Source organism: Borostomias antarcticus (assembly GCF_949987555.1).
Source record: "Borostomias antarcticus genome assembly, chromosome: 14".
NCBI lineage: Eukaryota > Metazoa > Chordata > Actinopteri > Stomiiformes > Stomiidae > Borostomias > Borostomias antarcticus.
In genome coordinates, this window is record NC_140247.1 from 10,331,982 (window position 1) to 10,353,660 (window position 21,679).

Here is a 21,679-nt window from a genome sequence, read left to right on the forward strand (position 1 = left end):
TCTGACTCTGTCTTCTCATGCTGTTGCAATTTATAAACAGTCCGATAGATTTTCAGTAAGTTTCTGTGCACTTTAAAATGGATTTGTTTCATTTTGAACCTTAATACATTAACTTGTATTAGAATTTATTGTATTTCACTAAGGAGGTTGATAATATTGTTTTTACAGGTAACATGAGGTAGCATATTATGCAGAGCAACACTTACATGCAATGTTGTAGAGGATTATTTTTTTTATTTTTTTTAAAGAAGATATTTTTAGGGCATTAATGCTTTAATGGGATAGAGAGTGCAAGTACAGACATCAAAGGTGGGAGAGAGGGGAAGACATGCAGCAAAGGCCATTGGCCGGATTCGAACCCACGCCACTGCAGCAAGGACTAGCCTTTACATGGTACCCATTGAGCGACTGGGGTGCCCCCAGAGGAGATATTTTAAAGCAATACATTTTTATGTGTAATAATACATCAACTACAGACGTAACTAGAAATGGTGCTCAGAGAGCACAGACCTCCGCCCATGAAAGCATGTTGTGGCTCTGCATGTTGGTATCTGTTGGGTCGAAGAACTTCATTCCAGTCCAAACCCTGTGTCTGTGACCTTCCCATGTCATGTTTCCATTCTCCCCCAATGACAAAGAACGGGGGTAATTTTCTGCTCCTGAGCCCAAGTACCCAAAAATGAATGGAGGTGAATGACCGGCCGTGTTTGGGCGGCTTTTGGACCCACCCCGCAAATTAGATCCGCTCCAAAATTTAACAGGTTCTAAGTTGGCCCATGCTACACCCCTCTGCCGAATGTCATGAAAATCGGTCTGGTAGCCTAGTTTTTGCGTAACCATCCAATAAACATACGCCACCGAAGACATAACCTCTGACCCTGCGCTTTCACTGGACAGAGGGAGAATACACATTTCCCAAGAGGCAAGTTGTTTTACTGAAGGTCTCAAATTGAGAACATAATGAAGGTTAGGTCATACATTTCAATTGTATTATTGCTAGACATTAATATCTTTGTAAACATTCTAGAAACAATTGTGGACGGATCTGGAGTCTCAGTTCTGCTAACTCTACTCTTTTAATCTTACAGATATTATTTGCTATGATAATGATGCAATCCAGATGATGGCGAATTTCGTTATCCTACATGCAACGTTTTTATTCACAAGATCTCACTTCTGAACTTCTCTGATTAAATCACTCAGTTTATTAAACAACAAAAAGTTATTGAAACATTTTTTTCATTTTTTTTTCAGGAACCTCTGACTGAATAATGTTTTTAATTTGTGTAGGCTATATTTGCATTTCAAAGTTTGTGTAGGACCACCAGAGACCCAAATGTAGGTGCACAATCACTGAAAAACTATTGTCTTTGAATATATATACCTATAGGCTATATTTGTGTATACTGTAGGTGTATTCCTTTGTTTTTTGTTATTTAGTAATTTTCTTTAATATATCCTTCTATGTTCCTCCTTCCATTTAACCTGTGTTCTTAAACTGTGGTCTGTGTGCTTATTGTTTATCTGAATATTTGCATATAATTATCCTGTTAATAAAAAATAAAATAAAAAACTTTTTTAGAGGAACAGTGATTTGCTAGTTGGTGAAAAGAGGGGCGTCAGTCCCACGCTGGCCCTCGCGAGCTACCCCCCCCCCCCTCCATGAAGGCTCAGGCCAGCTGTCTCCCTTGTCTTGTGAAATTAGAGGTGAGTTAAAGGCGAGTTGTAATTACTAATGTGGCCCTTACTGCCAGTCAACGATCAAGTTTATAGGTAGCTAATAGTTAGTTCACCAGTTCTTGACTTATGTCTTAATGTCAGTACGTTCATATGTAGGTTTGGTTAGCTAACATGTTATAGCTAGCCAGGTTTGGACCTCTGATGGTGTGAACAGTCTGTCTCCTGCGGGCTTGTCTCATGCCCGAACCGTTAGCCAAGTTATCAGGCCACAATTTCGATATCCCTTTTGCCATAGGTCAGCTACAGCTAGCCATGGACGCCAACACATGCTTTGATCACCAGAACTACGAAATACTAGCAGAAATAGGGGAAGGAGCTTATGGGAAAGTGTACAAGGCCAGAGAAGTGCGAGACCGACAGCGACTTGTAGCGGTGAAGAAGTTGAACATCGGAGATCACGACCCAGACAGTCACGGGATTCCTGCGTTCATGATCCGCGAGGTGGCACTGCTGCGTAAAATCGACCACCCCAACATCGTAAAGTAAGTTTGTTTGATCAATTAGCTTTATTCGATGAAACATGCAGCAAATACAGGCCTATGTGTGAATGCATAGGTCGATGCTATAGGCGCTTGATTAATAGGCCTACTTCTTGCTGACAGGTTGTTGGATGTGTCAGCTGGTCGGAGGGGCCGGACTATGGACCTGACGCTGGTGTTTGAGTACATCGATCAGGACTTGTCCACATTCCTCACCACTGTTCCCAACAACACTGGGTTGAGTCTGGACAAAATTAAGGTGCAGCTCTCCATTATCCATGTAATATAATGATCTAGTCTTCCAAAATCTGAATCTGAACACACACAACATACTCAAAAGTTCCCACAAATGACCAAGAAATGTGTGCATTTATAGTTAATTACATATCAATTACATTTCATGTTTTTTGATAATAAATGTTTTCAGGATAGACAAAGAGTCGGTCCTTTAAAAAAAAGAAAAAAGAAACGTCATGGTCAACTTCCTGTCTGAACAGGATGTGATGACGCAGCTACTGCGGGGGCTGGACTACCTGCACATCAACATGCTGGTGCACCGTGACCTGAAGCCAGACAACATCCTGGTCAGCAGCCGCGGAGAGGTCAAGATCGCTGACTTTGGATTGGCTCGCATCTACACCTATCGTGTCGCACTCACACCTGGCGTGAGTCTACCTAGGAATCTCTTTCCAGTTGTGAGCATAGGTGTTACAGTAAATAAGTAAAACTTTATTTATATAGAACTTTTCACAGCACAGAGTCACAAAGTGCTTCACAGGTCAGAAAACAATGAGTAAAACTACACAAAAAAGACAGTAAAATACAAAGAAAAACAACATTAGGCAACAGTCACGGCTGTCCAAAAGCCTGCCTACAGGGGGTAGTATTGTAGGTACTGAATGTATTATTTCTGAAGTCACTCATCGTTTAAGGGCTTGGAGGAGCCGATCATAACAGTGAAACGTCTGATACTGTGACAGGACTGAGAATGAAGGACCCTGGCGCAGAATTAGGCAGGGATAACGCAAAAACTAGGGAACGGATGTAGGGAGTAACGAAGTCAGGCGATAAAGTTTGAGAGACGACTCGCACAGTAGTCCAAATACGCTGGAAAGCCTGGGGCTCAGGGACAGGGGAAGCTGTGACGTTTGAGCGCCACAAACAGCAATCCCTTCTCCTAAATAGGCGCCCGCACAGACCAGTTAACCCCATAAAAGTGAGAACCGAAAAAAGCAGCGGGAACCCTGGGGCCCTCTTGTGGCCGGCCGGGGGAACTGCACCCTGACAGATTCTGATCTCTCTCCTCCCCCTCCCTCCTTGTCCTCCAGGTGGTGACCCTGTGGTACCGGGCCCCCGAGGTTCTGCTCAACTGTAGCTACATGTCCTCGGTGGACATGTGGAGCGCTGGCTGCATCTTCGCTGAGCTCTTCCTCTTGAGGTACAGGGAGTAGGGCTGGGTTTAAAAAAAATCGATTCATCGATTCTGAATCAAATGATTCAGAATCGATTCATGAATCCCAAAATCAATCTTTTATTTAATGAATAAATGAAGGAATGAATAGTTCATTAATTCATTCAATGATTCATTCATTTATTCATTCATTTTTGGAAATCAGTATCGATACCCAGCCCTAGTATTGATGTGTTGCATAACTTGACAGTCATGTAATTAAGGTTACAGCAAAAAAACAACACTAACCGAATCGATATTGAATCGAATCGAATTGAATCGTGATAATCTTGTGAATCGGAATCGAATCGATTCTTGAAATTCGAATCGATACCCAGCCCTAACGGGGAGCCGTTGTCGATGCTGTCGGGTTGTTTTGGACGGGAGGAGGAAGGAGGGAAGGGAAGTGAAGGCGTCATGCCCGTTTCGGACCAGCAGGTGGCGCCCTCTGCCTGCGGAGACGTCCACTGGGATGTTGATACATCCCCTGTGTGAAACGCTGTATCATGTGTTAAGGTGGCAGTGTGTGTGAAACGCTGTTTCATGTGTAAAGGTGGCAGTGTGTGTGAAACGCTGTGTCATGTGTTAAGGTAGCATTGTGTGTGAAATGCTGTACCATGTGTTAAGGTAGCAGTGAGTGTGAAACGCTGTACCATGTGTTAAGGTGGCAGTGTGTGTGAAACACTGTATCATGTGTTAAGGTGGCAGTGTGTGTGAAACGTTGTATCATGTGTTAAGGTGGCAGTGTGTGTGAAACGCTGTGTCATGTGTTAAGGTGGCAGCGTTTTATTTAATGATGATATTGACAGTCTTGAATTCCACAGACCATTGTTCAGTGGCAACACAGAGTTTCAGCAGCTCCAGAAAATCTTTGAGTGAGTTTTTTCCCCCTTCTAAGTCCTCAAACTGTAATAAACACTGTAATACATCTGTAATAAGGAGTTTTATTGATGGTTTTGGTTGTTGACTGAGGTTTAGTTATGCCCTGCCTCATACAGGGTGATAGGCATGCCCGTGGAGGAGCACTGGCCCAAGGAGAGCCCCATCCCCTACTCCCCTAACTGCTGGGCCCCAGGAGGAACCTTCACCAAGCCGCTCTCGAACCTGGGCCCGGAGGAGAGCAACCTTCTCTTTGTGAGCATGCCCACTCTAAACATCGTCTCTCCTGCCGCTGTCATAGAAATTGTAGTTTCACCACCTCACCACCTCCCTCAACCTTTCACATAGCTGTGAAATGTGTGTAATTTATGACAGGATGACCTCCAGGCGGTCAACACACCTAGACGTTGTCTGCTCCAGAATAACCATCCTTTGTCCCTTTGTCCCTGCAAGAATTACCGCCTTTTCTCATGTCACGTGTCTGTATTCTCGACCACTGTTGATGATGTCCGCCATTTAATATGACGTGTACAGATGGGTTAGCCAATCACATCCTGGAAGCGTCATACCTGTGTATTGCTTTGAATATAAGGCCGCGCAAGACCAGACTGCGGCACTTCTGCTGGATACCACTCACGTGCGTTATCCTGAAGTCCTTGCGCTCGTGTGTTTTCTCAATAAACCAGACGAAACATCTTTGAGCGAACCTTGGCAAATCTTTTTACTTTAGATCAGATTTAATTCCATTACAGCGCGCAACAACGCCGGCGTTTCATTTCCGGTTTAAATGATATACGCGTCTCTCGTTTTTGTCTCGATAAAGCCTCTTCTCTCTGTCTGCAGCAATGTCTGACGTTCAACCCGGCCGGTCGTATCTCTGCCTCCAAAGCCCTGGCCCACGCTTTTCTGACCGGCTCCTAAGCTCGTCTCGGACGGGGAGAGGAGGAACAAGGACGTTTCTGTTCGAGCTCATCCATCGGTCACTAAAGATCGAAAGTAGTATGACAGTCCACAGTGAAAAAGCAAATTGTAGTCATTTGTATCACAGCTATTTGGTTAACTAGAAGATCACTACAGTAGTGTCGGTGCACTAATGTTTGTTTTTAAGTGCATTATTTGGATGGACCAAATATGCTGATTGTGCTCCTAAACATGATGTTTTCTTATTGTTTCTCCATCTGTTTGATACGCATAGTGTTTTAACCCCAGAACACAGATCCCAGATCCCTCTTCGCATGCATAAGATCCAGAGTGTAGATCTCAAGATGCTGCAAGTCAATGACATGTGAAAGTTAATAAGGTATTTTTTCTGTTCTGCCTTAATTACTCATGTGTCCAGTGTATGACTTCACTCAATGATTATTGGTGATGATTGCCACAGTCATACCAGGATTTTTTTTATTACCAATTTTATAAGACAAATGTTTTTTTTTCAATTCATGTTTTGAGGTGCAAGAAATGTTCTTGAAAAACATATGTTTCTATTTGTTTTATTTTGCAAATTTAATGAAATTGAATGTAAACATGAACACTAACAATGTTACCCTTACTGTTTCTCGTATTAATTGAGCTGCACCTGTTAACAGTTATTGGGCTTGTTTTGATTTCACCCTCACTTTAATCATTATTACTTTTTTGGGGGTTGGTTAATTATTATTATGTTTTTATTTATTTATTTATCTTTTATATTAAATTAAGATCTTTTTCCTACAATATGTTTTCAGTGCTTGCTTTAACAATTCCACAGTGATGTTCGTTTTGAGACAAGTTTCAGATGTTGAGTTTCAGGAACACACAGCAGGAGGAGCTCTACTGCTGTCATGACCTAGTGAACCTGATCTGACCACATGCTTAAAACCCAAGGCCAAGGTGTGGGACCTGTGTTGGCTTCTGCTTTGAAGTGGTACAAATAGCAGTCTTGATTGCATAAGTATACTGAATGAGCTGTGACCTAGCAGATGTTATTTTGAAAGCTTTATCTTTGGCGTTGTGGGACAGCCATCTAGCACCTTCCCTTCTGGACGCGTTGCCTAATTTGTACAAGGATTTCTACCCCTGCTGTGTCCCCCCTTTAGTGTATTCTGGTCCGGTGCTTGTACCGAGATAATTTAAGTGAAATGGCAAAGTGTGTCTTTGCCCACTTTATCTGGAACGTACTATGTGAACAGAGGGGTGGGGTGGGGGGTACCGTGATATTGAGGGATGGTAAACTCACTCCACCGGTGGCACACTACAGTATACTTCTGAAATGATGGTCCACAATCATTTTTTCCCAAGTCGTTTTAAAAGAACGTAAAAATGACTCAATACTGAATTGATCAATTTTTTTTAGCAGATTCTCAACACAATGGATATTTAGGCTACTCGTGTAGCCTGGATCTAGGCAATATGAAGTGACATTATCCTGTGAATCCTTCATTTGGCCACGTCTCCAACTTTTGGGGTTATTGGCAGTTTATCAACCAATTCCTTTGTGGGTTTGCTGACCGCTGTGCCGCTGTGTCATATGCTGTCATTCCCTCCCAGGCCCTGTATTTGGCATGCCGGGGTAGAGGGGAGGGGGGTATATTTTTAACGGGGACAAGCGCTCGCCCTACATGGGCTTTCACGCTCAATATCCAGCCCAGCCGGTCGATGCCTTTACGACCTAAGTACATGTAAGTATAGCCTAACGTTGCCTTGTATAAAATAACTACATTTGTTACGAACTGCAAGTGTTTGTTATTAACTCAGGAGGTCAGTGTAGGAATTTAGAGTTACGTTTTGCACTCGCACGCACACGCAACAACTGTTTTGTGTTTTCAAACAGCGTTTGATACGTTTTATCGCACAGTTTGTAATACGGTGTGAATACGGTAGTCATAAAACCTAGTCATTTTGTCTGAATTCATAGTATAGTATTATATTAGGATACTTTTACTCATGAGTGGCACGACTTTAGCCCTATTGGTCGAAGTTGACGGATGACATTTCGTAGCGGGGAGTTAGGAGGGTACAGTTTAATTAATGTCGTGACCTATATCTTCATCTGATGTGACTGATATTTTGGACACAGACGTTGGTAGAGCAAAAAAAAAATCTACCAACTCGTCCCTATTGCAATAATCATCTGTTAACGTGTCATTGCATGCCGGAGCTGAGGGTGGCTTATGATGGGAGGCGGACACAGCTGTTGTGGAGACATATGTTCCCAGAAAGTATGTCCCATGCCTTTATTCTTCTGTCAGCCCTCTTTCTATGTGTGTTGTACTGTAGATATAGAACATAGCCAATGGTGTGACATCTGAGGGAGGCCAGGACGAGAGAAGGAGCGTTGTAGAGCAAAATCGTCCACCACAGATCATCTGAGATCACCATATTGACTGACTTGACTTGAGTGATGTCTCATAGACCATGTTGACAATAGAGTCAGTTCAATTCAGTTCAATCAGTTTCCCTGTGTAATGTCAATTCTGCCCAGTGACCACTCAAGGTAGAATTGATAATTCTCTGGACAGGCGAGGCCCTTGAGTTGAGCTTCCCAGGTGAGGGGGGGGGGGGGGGGGTACACTACAGGGATCCCAATCCAGACCTAATCAGGTGTAAATCCTGACCCTCTAATCTGGACCTTGCGTCTGTCCCCCTGGACCTGATAGGAGGTGAGGGCGCATGGCGTGACAAGTCACTCCCTGTGACCCCAGATACCTGGAGTGGGTATCACCAGCCCTCTGATAGGAAGATATGCATTATGGGTTTGTGCTCCTGGAGTCAAAGTAGATGATCAATTGTGTGTGTTTTTAGATTGCGAGATGAGGTGGTTTAAGAGTATGCCGGACTCAACACAAAGGAGTTACATCTTTGCTGCCGTGTTGGCCTCACAAAAACCTTTTTTTGAATTCTGCAACATTATAAGCTACAAGCTAAGAGTTACCAGTGTGATAACCCTGTGCATTCTCAGTGAATGGCGTTAGTGTGCTTATCCTGGTGCGCTGTGTCCTGGTGTCAGCTAGTGTTACTGGATTAGGACCTGATGATCCATGCTGAGCTCCAATGGCAACCCCTCTCCTCCAATCCGCTCCTGCCTAACCCATCACATGACCTTAGCCCTACACACAGGAGATGGTCACTCCCTGTCATTGTGACACTATCACAATGCCAGCGGTGTGTCATCGTCTCAGAGTTTTGTGAGCGTTTGATGGTTTTCTTGGGCATGGGGACGTTTTCTGTGCCTTCCTCTCATTCTCAGGTAGGGCGATGCTTTTCCAGATCTGTTTCGGCTTTTGTTTCCGGTCACTTTTATGTTTGTGTAAACGTTTCATCTCAGCATTCCTGTCATGCATGCTCTCTATGATCTCTCTCTCTCTCTCTCTCTCTCTCTTTCTCTCTCTCTCTCTCTCTCTCTCTCTCACTTTAACAACCCCCCTCAAACACACACACACACACATACTTACACACACGCACACACACACACACACACACACACACATACTTACACACACATACACACACACACAGGCACACACACACACATACTTACAGACACACACACACACACACACACATACTTACACACACACACACACACACACACACACACACACACACACACACACATACACACAAACACACACACACAGACACACACACACACACACACACACACACACACACACACATACTTACACACACACACACACACACACACACACACACACACACACACACACACACACACACACACACACACACACACAGCCACACCCCTCTCATCCCTGTCCCTATGATCTTGCTGTCTGGTGGGATCAGTGTGTCTGACGAATCAACTAATTAACCTCGTCCAATCCCTGTCCCTGTGACCTGGGTCACCCACGTCAGGTTCACAACCACCTGTACTCAGCAGCACGGCTCAAACCGGTGGTTGGCGCTCCAAGTCAAGGCTCAGTTCAAGAGTTAATTACAGTACATCTCATCAAATCAGTTAAGACTTTTGGTGCCTCCTGACGTATCGTGCGCTTTAGAACGTCAATTTAGACTTTACGTTCTGCACTTTCCCTTTCCTGTAACTTCCTCTCCTCCGTTCTCTCCGTTTCCCTCACGTTCTACCCAACGTTCTGCTTAAAGTCGCACAGAAATGAAAAAAGCATTCTGTCCCATTTTGGTTCACATAATTGGTCATAGTGTTCACCTATTCAACGATGTATGCCAAAAAAATTACAAAATTCTACTTTTGTTATAATCTTATATCAAAGTATATACATGTATATTGCATATATTTTGCAAGAGTATTTTTGGGGGGGTCATTTGAATGCCACTGCCCCAATCTAAATATTGTGGGGGGGGTACAATTTTAATGATCTCAAATATTGGGGGGGGGGGGGACATGTTTCCCCTGACCCCCCCAGGATCCCCGCCCCTGGTGAAAGCTACCAGCGTACAGTAGGCTGCTCTTGAAGCGCTCCCCCTCAGCTGCGCCCCGTGGTTGGGTGGGCTCATTGTTCCGGAGGCCTCTTTGTGTTCAGGCCGTGGGGGGGGGGGGACCAGGAATGCTGACGCCAACGTTTTGGCGATTTCAGAACTCACACTTGTAAATGTGCGTGCTTGTGCTCGCCCACATGTGTCGGCACGTCGCACACAAACACGCATAGCACAGGCACACAAACACACATGCACACATACACACACACACACACACACACACACAAGCACATAAATACACACACACGCAGGCACATAAACACACACACGCACACAGGCACACAAACACACACACACACACGCACACACACACACACACACCACACACAAACACGCACACACACACATACACACACACACACACCACACACAAAACCAATATTTGCCTGCCTGGCCGATGGCATATCACTGTTCTAAAAATGCAAATCTGATGATGTCATTATTTATGTATGGTCTGTGGTCCCAGGCCTGGTTTCTGTTGTGCAAATAACCAGGCAACCAGCTGAGACATGGGGGTGCAACGATATGGGCAGATGAGTGAGATGGAAAATACTTGACCAGTCCTGCCTAGGAACATCTCACCATTCAAATGAAATGACCATACATGAAATCGGTCAGGCGAATGCTGAGAGGGACTTTATTCATCTAATAACTTGTTTTTTTTAGCTGCATAGGGAGAGCTGATAGAAGGGGAGTGCGCTTCTACAGCCCCGGTGGACAGCAGGGGAACTGCAGAGGGGAATAGCCTGCAGGCTCAGTCACTGCTTCCCAGGACTGGAGTAGGAGTTGAGAGGAGAGAGGGGGTAGGGTTACAGTGCAAGGGGAGATTCCGGCATGGCTGTGCAGGCAGGGGCCAGGTCATCTTACAGGGGCCCTCGGTACAGTAGGAAAGAGGAGAGGGGGCGAGCGAGAGAGTGAGGAGGAGGCACGGGAAGGAGAAATGGTTGGTTAGTATGCCGCCCGGAGCCTGGCTTCTCCCAAGTCTCAAACGAGAGGAGACAATTCTGTACGGGTCAGCTGAATGCGCCATGTCAACAATCAACAAAAAGTGGCATATCGACTGACGCGGCAACCGATGAACGCGGGCGTGTGACGGAGAGTGAGTGAACGTGTGACTAAGCGATTTTAGGTGACCTGCAGATATCTTATCTGATGTTTCTTCGTTCCCTCTGTTTCAGCTGTGCGATGAGCTCAACGGAGTGATTCCTCGGTCTGATCACTCACTGATTGGAGGACGAGATTGCCACCGGAGGCATTGATTGGTTCGGAGCTTCTGATTCGAGGAACGCGTTCGGGATACCCGGACCAGAAAAAAGTTACCGGGAAAACCTTTCCTTTTTCAACCTGTGTTCTCCTTAGTGGCGGAGGTGAAGAAAGAGAATCGCCGCGGTCGGTCTGTCATAGATGCCACGCCATCGTCCGAGGAAGAGAGGATCAGCTGCAGCCTTCTGAGGGACAGGGAGAACCCGGAGAACCATGGAGAACCCGGTTCTGGAGCCCAGGTCCGAACGGATCGCCCGCTACAAGGCGGAGAGGAGGAGGGAGCTGGCGGAGCGCTACGGCAACACGGAGGAGCTGCCCGCCAAGTGGGTGAGGAGGGATGAGAGGGAGGCGTACGACCCCACCCCCTGCTCGGGCAGCTCCCCGCCGCTCGCGGACAGAGCGCCCCCCGGGAGGGCGAACGGCAGAGCGGGCAGGGCGGACCCCCAGAGGGTCTCCAACGGCTTCGAGGCGGACGCCCCCGCGGAGTCGGCGTACCTCAGAAGGTGAGTCCATGCCGCGTCGGCCCCGGATTGGCTCGCTGTCTCTGTGCCCGCGGGATTCGGGAGAACCACTAGTACGCCTTATTGCCTAGTCACCTCAGTGGCACCTGACACCCACTGAGCAGGCAGCGGTGGAGAAAGATCCCCTCTGTGTCCGAGGCCCACAATGCACCTTGTGTATGATGTCATTCCATTTGCTGAGTCAGACTACAGGAGATTTTGTCTCTGAAAGTATGCGGAACACGCCGTGTGTGTTGCAGCTGCCCTTAAAGGTGCAGTGCCAAAAAAAACCTGGCCTTTCCCCTGCTACCGGACCACAGGTATATGCATTGCAAACAAATACGCCGGGCGTTTCACAATCAAACCACGCCCCCTCAATCCTCTCCGCTGACCTCTCGGTCACTTAAATCAGTTAGGGTCCACCGCTGGATTATGACCTTTTGACCCCCGGTGACCCCCCCGGCCGCTCTAGAGCTGTGGTCCCAGCGCGGTGCCGTTAAGCCGAGATAAGATGGTCTTGCTTCCTCCTGGTGTGCCTCGTGCTCGACGGTCTCTCTCTCCAGTCCCCCTGTCCGGGTGTTCGCGTGCTCTTTAAAGACGGGCACTGTGGTAGTTTGCCACCTTCCTTACTTCCCCTCCCTCCCTCCCTCCCTCCCACCCCCCCCTCCAGGCAGTGTCCCTCTGGTTCTGCCAGCATTATCAGTAGGGGGGAGTCCGTAGCCCCCCCGGGCCCCCCCGGACCCCACGCCCCCCAGCTGCGCACTCGCGTGTCGGTGGGCCAGTTACGGAGCACCCTACTGCAGCAGACCGGGAGCGGAACGCAGCCTGAGAAACTGTATGCTGCTCCTGCACGCTACAAACTGTGTGTGTGTGTGTGTGTGTGTTGTGGCGTATAGTGTGTGGCGTTTCCATCTCTTTATGTCTTCATGGGTTCTTCTGTGGGTTCAACTGGGTCGTCTCACCTCTCCCAGTGTACCTCTCTCCTCTCCTCCCCTAATTCTCCCCCTCTCCTCTCCCTGTTCGTGCGGATAGCAGCTCCGACGGCGGCCGCGTGGCCCCCTCCCTCGACCTGGCCGTCACGTCGGGCCCCGAGGGGCCGGGGGGGCGGCGGCGCGCCCGTCGGTACCTCCCGGGGGCGTCGGGCGGGGGCCGCAAGACCAGCGAGCGGTTCAGGACGCAGCCGGTCACAGCCAGCGAGATGCAAGAGACCGGAGGGTAGGGCCTGTGTGCTGTGGCCGGGCGGAGGAGGGGGGGGTGACATGGCGGGCGACGAGGCCCGGGGGACGAGGCGACGCCCCTGGGGGCGGGGTTTCCCCGGATTTGGCTCCTCCCGTAGCAGAGATGCTACGAGAGTAACCAAGCGCTGTGTGTCTTTGCAGTGTTTTATTGGATAGCAGTGTTTATGTGTGATATTGGATAACAGTGTTTATGTGTGATATTGGATAGCATGAACTTCCAATTCTGTTCCAATTTCCACAAAAACAGCCTCCAACAGAGAGGTATATAACGTATACAGGAAATATCCAAGTCTATGTGGTCACATATTGAGAATAGTTTGACCCTGGGGTGACCGTGGTGTGATTTGCATGTTGGTTTGCATCCGTACGCAGCGCTGCTCTTGGATACCACCATGACATTAACAGTGTCGCTTTGTTGACCATGCAAATACAACCGTCGGTGTGTGTGTGTGTGTGTGTGTGTGTGTGTGTTTGGTGTTTGTGCAGGGGTGTGAAAGGTTGCCGTGAATCGACGCGGGCTTGTTAATGTCAAAACTCCGACTAGAGACGAGAGGTGCGATCGTGAGTGAAACTCCTGTCTTTCGTCTCGTCTGGTCAGTGGTCTGCTGGTCAGTGGTCTGCTGGTCAGTCGTCTGCTGGTCAGTCGTCTGCTGGTCAGTGACCTCTGGTGTCACACTCTTTTCCAGACTGCTGGAGGAAGAGGAGAACAACTCTAAAGGTAAAGAACTCTGCCGTACTTTAATCACAGGGGCTGTTTTGTGTTGGGGATACAAACGACGGATCTGTGGCCTGTTGCTCTGTATTCACTGGGGGCAGAGAGAGAGAGAGAGAGAGAGAGAGAGAGAGAGAGAGAGAGAGAGAGGGGTGGGGGGTTGAGCGGGCATTAACAGACAAAGAAGAGCAGCTGCTGGCCACACACACACACACACACACACACACACACACACACACACACACACACACACACACACACACACACACACACACACACAGACATGTCAATGGGCAAGACAGAGTGAGCAAGCGAGAGTATGATATCATAATGATTGAATACACAGTATCTCAGTGGGATAAAATGTATGGGCAACCGTACCAGACAGCCTCCGAATCAGACAGGAAAGTCCGCCCTCGTGAACCCGACCTTTTCTTACTCATTTGATGAATCAAGCAGAGGGTTTTTATTTTAGGCTCGCTCTGTCAACTCGCACGTTGAGCGCTCTCCCAACGACTCTTATGAGGAGGCTGTTCAGCAATGATGGATTTACGCGCCATAAAAGCATACCAGGGGGCCGCAGTAAAGTTCACCCCAGCTCAAACCTCAGCATGGAAAAATAGACCGTCTCTCAGGCATAAATCTGCACTCATCTGCTGCCCAGTCACACGGCCTGGCTAATAAAGCCAAGTATCTGTGTCAATACTCAATTATATACCGTACAGTTGGCTATATATGAATTATATAATATAATATACTCAATAATTTGTATTATTATAAAGATAGTCTACTTTTCCTTGATCATCTGTGCATCCCAACTGCCTGGAATCAAAGATGCAACCGTGGGTTTCGGACCAGTGCCAGATGGCGGTAGCCTAGCTGTGCCAGAGCAAAGATAACCGGGGTCCTTATAACAGAGAGGTGGCCGGCCAGGTGCCAGACTGGCGATGGGCGCACATGGAGGGATCAGTCACACGGGTCTTGTCTCGTTGTCGTGTGCTCCTGGATAGGGCTGGGTTTAAAAAATCTATTCATCGATTCTCAATCGATTCTGAATCAAATGATTCAGAATTGATTCATGAATCCCAAAATCGATCTTTTATTTAATGAATGAATGAATGAATAAATTAAGGAATGAATAGTTCATTAATTCATTCAATGATGCATTCATTCATTCATTCATTCATTTTTGGAAATCAGTATCGATACCCAGCCCTAGTATTGATGTGTTGCATAACTTGGCAGACATGTAATTAAGGTTACAGCTAAAAAAAACATGTTTTAGAAACACTAACCGAATCGATATTGAATCGAATTGAATCGTGATAATCGATTCTGAACCTTGTGGATCGGAATCGAATCGATTCTTGAAATTCGAATCGATACCCAGCCCTACTCCTGGAGGAGACTACCTGCTTCAGGCCCAGATCAGCTGTTACTGTATGTGTGCTATAGGAGTGTAGATTTGTATGGGATGTGAAGCGCTGCCCAAATAGACCTTTAAGTATCGCTATCTTTTTTGGAAATATATTTGGCCTGTGATGTCAAACGTATTTCCCTTTAGCGAGGAAGGCAAGTGTGCACTGGCAACAAACACAACACTGTATTTCAGTGTGTATTTTTATGTGTTTGTGTGTATATTTGTATTTTTTCAGTGTGTAATTGTATGTGTTTGTGTGTATTAGTATGCATTTCTGTGTGTAATTATATGTTTGTGTGTATTTGTATGCGTTTACAGTCTGTATATGTGTGTACTTGTGTTTCATTGTGTATGTGTTTATGTTTGAATACTGTAGATTTCCATTGCTTTTCTGTGACTTGAGGACTATTTATTTATTACTTTTCACAGCTGATGTGAAGACGGACGACAGAGCCAAGATGAGCGTGGCAGCCAAGATGTCTCTGTTTAAAGTACGTCCATCTTGCCTCGGCAGTGAAACAGTACCCTCCTCCCAACCGTGACCTCTCCTATTCCCCTGTGCTGTCCGTCTTAATGCCGGATCATAAAGGTCATCTCCATGGAGATTAAGGGGGGAAACCTGTGACTAATGTCTGAATCCCACCTGTCATGTACAGGACACATATATCACGGTCACAACAAACCCTCTGTTGACACAAGGCGGTTTTAGAGGTTGGAGGGTTTACAGGAGCGGTTACAGGATATCAGATTCACCCAGGGCCATCTAACCAGACTTGCATGCCCTGCTCCTCCGATGTGAACGTCTCGAAGTTGACATGCGTCTCTCATATCCCCATGTGGGTCATAATGCAGGGCCAGTGGCTTGTCCCCTGGTCCTCACCTCTGCTATGGAGAAGTTACAGAGAGAGAGAGACAGAGAGACAGAGGGAGAGATAGACAGAGAGAAAGAGACAGATGGAGAGATAGACAGAGAGAAAGAGACAGATGGAGAGATAGACAGAGAGAAAGAGACAGATGGAGAGATAGAGAGAGAAACAGAGACAGGGATTGAGAGGGAGAGAGAGAGAAACAGACAGGGAGAGAGACAAAGGGAGAGAGAGAGAAACAGACAGGGAGAGAGACAAAGGGAGAGAGAGAGAGAGAGAAAGAGAGACAGAAGGAGAGATAAAGAGAGAGACAGACAGACAGCGAGAGAGAGAGAGAAAGAGAGAGAAACAGAGAGACAGAGGTAGAGATAGACAGGGAGAAACAGAGACAGGGAGTGAGAGAGAGGGAGAGAGACCAGAGCGTAGCCGAGGAGAGGGCGCCATCTCGTTCGCCGTCCCACGCGGCTGCTCACCTTACAGCCTCCCTGTCCTGGGCGTGCTGAGCCAGCGCTGACTGTGCAGAACGGAACCTACGGCGCTCCAGCCGAGGAATACGAACGGCCAAACAGGTGCAGCTCTCACACGAAGCTCCCGGCATGATTATACACAACAACAACACCTCGGTACGAGACGCCGCAGAGAGAAGAAGAAGAAACAGAAGTGTGGAAACACAAAAAAACACTTAGAAACAGCCCTTTAAAGTCTCTCCTAGGCTATGGATCAAACATTTCCCTGAATACAGTAGATGTGTTGGCTGGCATTTTGCTTTGAAACACGATCCCGTCTGCTTTCTTTGATATTCAAAACTGCAATATTTCACTTCCTTCTCAGTTTTTGCTGAGAAGCATCGGTCGGAGCCGGGGAAAATGTCGCAGGGACCCACGTTGCCATGAACAGCAATGTTGGTGTTATAATTAGCCGGCCTGTCTGTGTGTTGGAGGAGGAGCAAGAGGAGAAGGAGGAGATGCAGGCAGGCAGGGAGGTAACGGTAGACGATGAGCTCTTATTACACTCTGACCTGCAGGCCTGGCATTCTATCCCTGGACGCTTGCTAAGATACCTACCAAAGCACCTCCGAGATCCCTATTCACCAGCCATCTGACCCACTTCCTCTCATGCTACACGTAGAAAGAAAGGGGTTTCCATGAGCTACGTTAAAGAACAGGGGCATTTTTACTGCTGCTTTTGTGTTTTCCCACATATTACTGTACCAATTTGATAGGGTCAACCAGGCAGTTAACCATTCAGGGTGCTGTTCGACCTACATGCTTCCTATATGCCTGCAGCTAAGGGGTTATTGAATAAAACACACGTCGGAAATAGCGTCTCCGATAGCAACGTATCTCTGTGTCTCCGTTCCAGGAGCTGGAGAAGACCGCCAGCACGGAGGTGGCGTCCTTCCTGAAGCCTCGCTCCGCCAACGCGCCCTACGAACGCAGGGCGCGCCGCGGCAACGAACATCGCTCGCTCACTCAGCCAATCACCTGTGAGGAAATGGTGGCCATAAGGTGGGCTTTGCGACGGTCAAACATGATGATTCAAACCACTGATCACATGCAGGGCAGGGCAGGTACGTTAGATATGGTTTGGTATTGGGCCTATAGGTAATAATAAGATAATGATCATTATAATGGCTTTGTGAAGGGAAGACAGAGCAGGTGACGTCTGTGTTCTCAGAAAAAGACACTGCCCACATACCCTTTTAAATTTGAACTTGCTTTGAACTTGCTGGACTTGGACATTTGGAAGGGATTCCTGTCTAATTATAACAGCCCACGGACATCTTAAAACATGTTCACAGCCGTGCATCCAAAACATGTTCCAGTCAATCTCAATAAACGCCCTTCACCCATCTCCATTCACTTTACCGGGGCTGTGTTTCTACTTTAGCTATTCAGCCATATGGAATAACCACCCAACCCCCCCACTCCCCCCTCTCGTCTTCCCCCGGCCCCTGCAGCGGCCCCCAGCCGGCCCCGCCAGTCGAGGCCCAGGCTGCGCAGGCCGAGCCCGCCGAGGCCGACGAGAGCAGCAAGCTGAGCGTGAGCGAGAAGCTGGCCCTCTTCAACAAGCTGTCCCTGCCGGGGGGCCAGGGGGACGCCCCCGCCGACGGGCCCCCGGAGAGACGCAGGCAGAAGGGGGCTCGCTACCGGACGCAGCCCATCACCGTGGAGGAGGTCAGCCTGGTGAGTGCGGAGGGCGTGCGGACACCCTACCGAAGGCGCCAGGGAGACCGCGTATGCGTGTGTGTGTTTGTTTGTGTGTGCAAAGTGGAGAGTGTAAGTGGATGAGTGCGTGTGTGTAGAGTGTAAGCTGATGAGTGTGTGTAGAGTGTAAGCGGATGAGTGTGCGTGTGTAGAGTGTAAGTGGATGAGTGTGTGTGTAGAGTGTAAGTGGATGAGTGCATTTGTGTAGTGTAAGTGGATGAGTGTGTGTGTTCAATTTCATGCTCTGTTTCTCATCCGTGGTCCAGACGATCAATAATCAGTTGTTGTTTTTTTGCTTTATATGTATCAAACAATTATTGATTAACTAAACCAACCAGGGCAAAAAAAACGTAAATATTTTAGAAAATACTTAGTCTTATATATACAAAATACTTTGAAAATACAAAATACTTGGTCTCAATACCTGGTCCATAAATGGAGCTGTTGTGATTCTCTAACATGGCTGCCTGCGCTCTGCCTATGTCCTGCTGTCCCTCAGCTCCAGAAGGACCCCGTCCGGCTGCCCCCGCTGTGCCTGTCCCCCCAGCTCTCGGACCGGCAGCAGGCCGCGTCCGTCAACCTCCGGCCCAGCGAGATGCGCCGGGCCCAGCCTCAGCCCCGGGGGCAGGCCTGGGGGGGGAGGCCGGACACGGAACCCGACTCCACGCCACCCCCGGACCTCCAGACGACCGGCGAGATCAGAAGCATCCTCAGGAAGAGTCGCTCGGCGGCGGCAGCGCCCGAGTGGAGCGGAGACGCCGGCGGCGATGGCGCCCAGCCGGAGAGATACCTCAGCCCGGGGGAGAACGGGGGACAGGAGGGCGGGGCTGGGATGGTTGAGAGACAGGACGCCGCGCCCGCCCCTCTGAGAGAGAGACGTGGCGACGGGGCCCCGCTTTCTAGCGCCCCCTGGAGGCAGAGGGGGAGGAACCGGAGGGAGACCATCGCCGTCACGCCGTTCAGGGCGTGGGCGGAGCCTGAGGAGCAGACGCTGCCCCCGGCTGATCTGGACTCCTCCCACGTGTGCAGGGAGGAGGAAGAGGAGGGGGGGAGCTGGAGGAGAGAGACCGCCGGACCCCGGGGGTCCCTGCCAGACCACCGCAGCCAGCTGCCCGACGCAGGAGACAGCCGGACGAGGATGGTAGGAGCGGCCATCTTGAACCTCTCTACCGCTATAAAATAGAGGGTGATAAATCACGCCACTTATGCCCCAATCAGAGGAGCGCCACCACTGTCAGGCGATGGCATTAAGGCCGGAGACCCCACCCTAATAGGGTTATTTTTTTCCTTTACTCCGATCATAATGAAACTTAACATGGTGAAAGCAAACATGTATACAAACATTTTTTGTATTACAAGTTTTATTGACAAACATGTTTCTAGTTATTAGTTAAGCGCTTCTATTCTGGAGCAGTTTGACGGTTGATTTCGGGTGGCGCTTATATTTAGCGTCTTGAATAAATGGGTTGAATCCAGTCTTGGTCTGAAAAGCACAGCTGCGGTCCTCTCCTCAGATACATCTCTCACAGGGTTAGGGTGAGGGTCTGGTCTCCCCGGGGAGGGGGGTAGCTTGGCCTTGGCTGGAAAACTGCCCCCCAGCCCGGCAAGGGGAGGTCATAACTGCCCCTCGCTTTAATCCCTGGAGAGTGTGTCTGGAACCGGGGGGCTTTAGGTTGTCAGTCAGGCAGGTAGGGGGGCTGGGGGGGTCAGGATCTGGGCCGGGACAGGACCTCATCCGGACCGATCGAACAGACCCGTAGCGTAGGGAAACGGGGGCTCGATGAGGCGGGGGAGCCCTCCCTTTCCTCTCCTTCAGCGTAGCCGACGTTCTGGCCGATCCCGATAGCCAAGCGGTTAGAACGAGATATTTGCCGTTCCTGTTGATACTGCACCTCCCATCCATCTCACTGTGGTATGCGTTAAACGCCCGGGAACAGCCTTACCCCAGAGAGGAGGCCGGTTCTGGGCCGCGCCTGAGGGGGATAATGGACTGGACTGGGCTGGAAGGGTTCAGAATGACTATTGGAATGCTAACAGATTAGCCTGGAATGCTAACATATTAGCCTGGGTTGATTACGTGGACTCAAACTCCACTCTGTGAGCCCCCTTCACTGGGACTTAGTCTTGGCAGTTCATGTGTCAGTAGGAGGATGTGTGTGTGTGTGTGTGTGTGTGTGTGTGTGTGTGTGTGAGACATTTACTTCGGTGACAATTTCTCCTTCTACTCTATGCATCTCTTTACCTTGTATTCTGCCTTCATAGCTTGCCAATCTTATCATTTATTTTCTGCTGTCGCTCGCCCTCTGTCTCCTCTCTCTCTGTGCCTCCACGCTGCCCCCTGTAGGAAGAGAATGAAATCTCCTGTGATGCTTTCCGCCCTCAATGCTGGGTAAGCGCTTGTTGACGCTGGATTTTTGATCTCTAACTCTAATCTATGAGACTATGCTGTGTCTTTTCAATAGAGGACAGTATTCTTATCTCTCTACCCCCCTTCCATGTCCCCTATCCTAGGACCCTGTCTTCTCCTCTGTCTATTCTAGCAGTACTCCTCAGTATGTCATGTGTTACAATCAGGTAAATGTGTGTGTGTGTGTGTGTTTGTGTTAAATGCGTTGCACACCAAAGCATGGTGCTCTCAACTACTGATGAGAATATTATGTTGGTGCGCTGTGTGCAGTGTGGAGTTTTAGCCTCACTCGCAGCAATGACTAGCTTAGCCTATTAGCCTACTAGCTTAGCCTATTGCTTGGTATGGAGAGTTTTGGAGTGGCTTGGTGTGCTGTGGTACTTTTGTGTACTTTTATGACTTCTCAAATATCACGGTAGATTTCTGTGTTCTTTATTCTCGCTCCTTATTTATCTCTCTATCTCGCTCCTTATTTATCTCTATCTCGCTCCTTATTTATCTTTCTATCTCGCTCCTTATTTATCTCTCTATCTCGCTCCTTATTTATCTTTCTATCTCGCTCCTTATTTATCTCTCTATCTCGCTCCTTATTTATCTCTCTATCTCGCTCCTTATTTATCTCTCTATCTCGCTCCTTATTTATCTCTCTATCTCGCTCTATCTCGTTCCTTCGCTTCTCCTTCACTCACACGTTGTTTTCCCACCTGTCCGTCAGACGAGCCTCTCTTTCGAGGCCCAGGAGGTCTCCTCCCCAAACCAGATCCAGCCTCCATCTCAGCCCCAGTGGAGACAGAAGGTGATGCAGCCCCAGACTCTCTCTCTCACACACACACACACACACACACACACACACACACACACACACACACACACACACACACACACACACACACACACACACACACACACACACAGTGGGTCTCTCCACATAACGCTACAGATCCTTCTGTCTTCTCTCTTTGGCTGTTTAGGTTCAGCCAGCAGAGGAGGAGCAGCCTCAGCCCCAGTTTCAGCCTCAGCCCCAGTTTCAGCCTCAGCCCCAGTTCCAACCCCAACCTCAACCC

The 21,679-nt window shown here is 48.3% G+C and overlaps 2 protein-coding genes across 7 annotated transcripts in view; both read left to right on the forward strand.

The window, feature by feature from the left end:
* Positions 1-1,992: 1,992 nt before the first annotated feature.
* cdk21 (cyclin-dependent kinase 21) lies at positions 1,993-5,469 on the forward strand (the record flags this gene model as incomplete). Its single annotated transcript, XM_084448441.1, has 7 exons — positions 1,993-2,222; positions 2,343-2,478; positions 2,717-2,884; positions 3,548-3,657; positions 4,494-4,544; positions 4,668-4,803; positions 5,392-5,469. 7 exons carry the CDS (start codon positions 1,993-1,995, stop codon positions 5,467-5,469), a joined length of 909 nt encoding a protein of 302 aa, XP_084304567.1.
* A 1,647-nt stretch (positions 5,470-7,116) lies between these two features.
* Positions 7,117-21,679, forward strand: part of LOC311318012 (supervillin-like) — a 24,462-nt gene continuing 9,899 nt past the window's right edge. For 3 of the 6 annotated variants that reach the window (XM_084449188.1, XM_084449191.1, XM_084449190.1), the window contains exons 1-12: positions 7,117-7,205; positions 11,181-11,768; positions 12,798-12,980; positions 13,690-13,721; positions 15,565-15,626; positions 17,364-17,509; positions 17,962-18,187; positions 18,708-19,349; positions 20,553-20,597; positions 20,720-20,782; positions 21,331-21,411; positions 21,587-21,679. The exon at positions 21,587-21,679 is cut by the window's right edge and continues 388 nt beyond it. In XM_084449188.1, the coding sequence (XP_084305314.1) occupies positions 11,479-11,768; positions 12,798-12,980; positions 13,690-13,721; positions 15,565-15,626; positions 17,364-17,509; positions 17,962-18,187; positions 18,708-19,349; positions 20,553-20,597; positions 20,720-20,782; positions 21,331-21,411; positions 21,587-21,679 (1,863 nt within the window). In that variant the 5' untranslated portion in view covers positions 7,117-7,205; positions 11,181-11,478. The remainder of the gene's footprint in view (positions 7,206-11,180; positions 11,769-12,797; positions 12,981-13,689; positions 13,722-15,564; positions 15,627-17,363; positions 17,510-17,961; positions 18,188-18,707; positions 19,350-20,552; positions 20,598-20,719; positions 20,783-21,330; positions 21,412-21,586) is intronic. The other 3 variants (XM_084449189.1, XM_084449193.1, XM_084449192.1) reach the window with 3 other exon arrangements.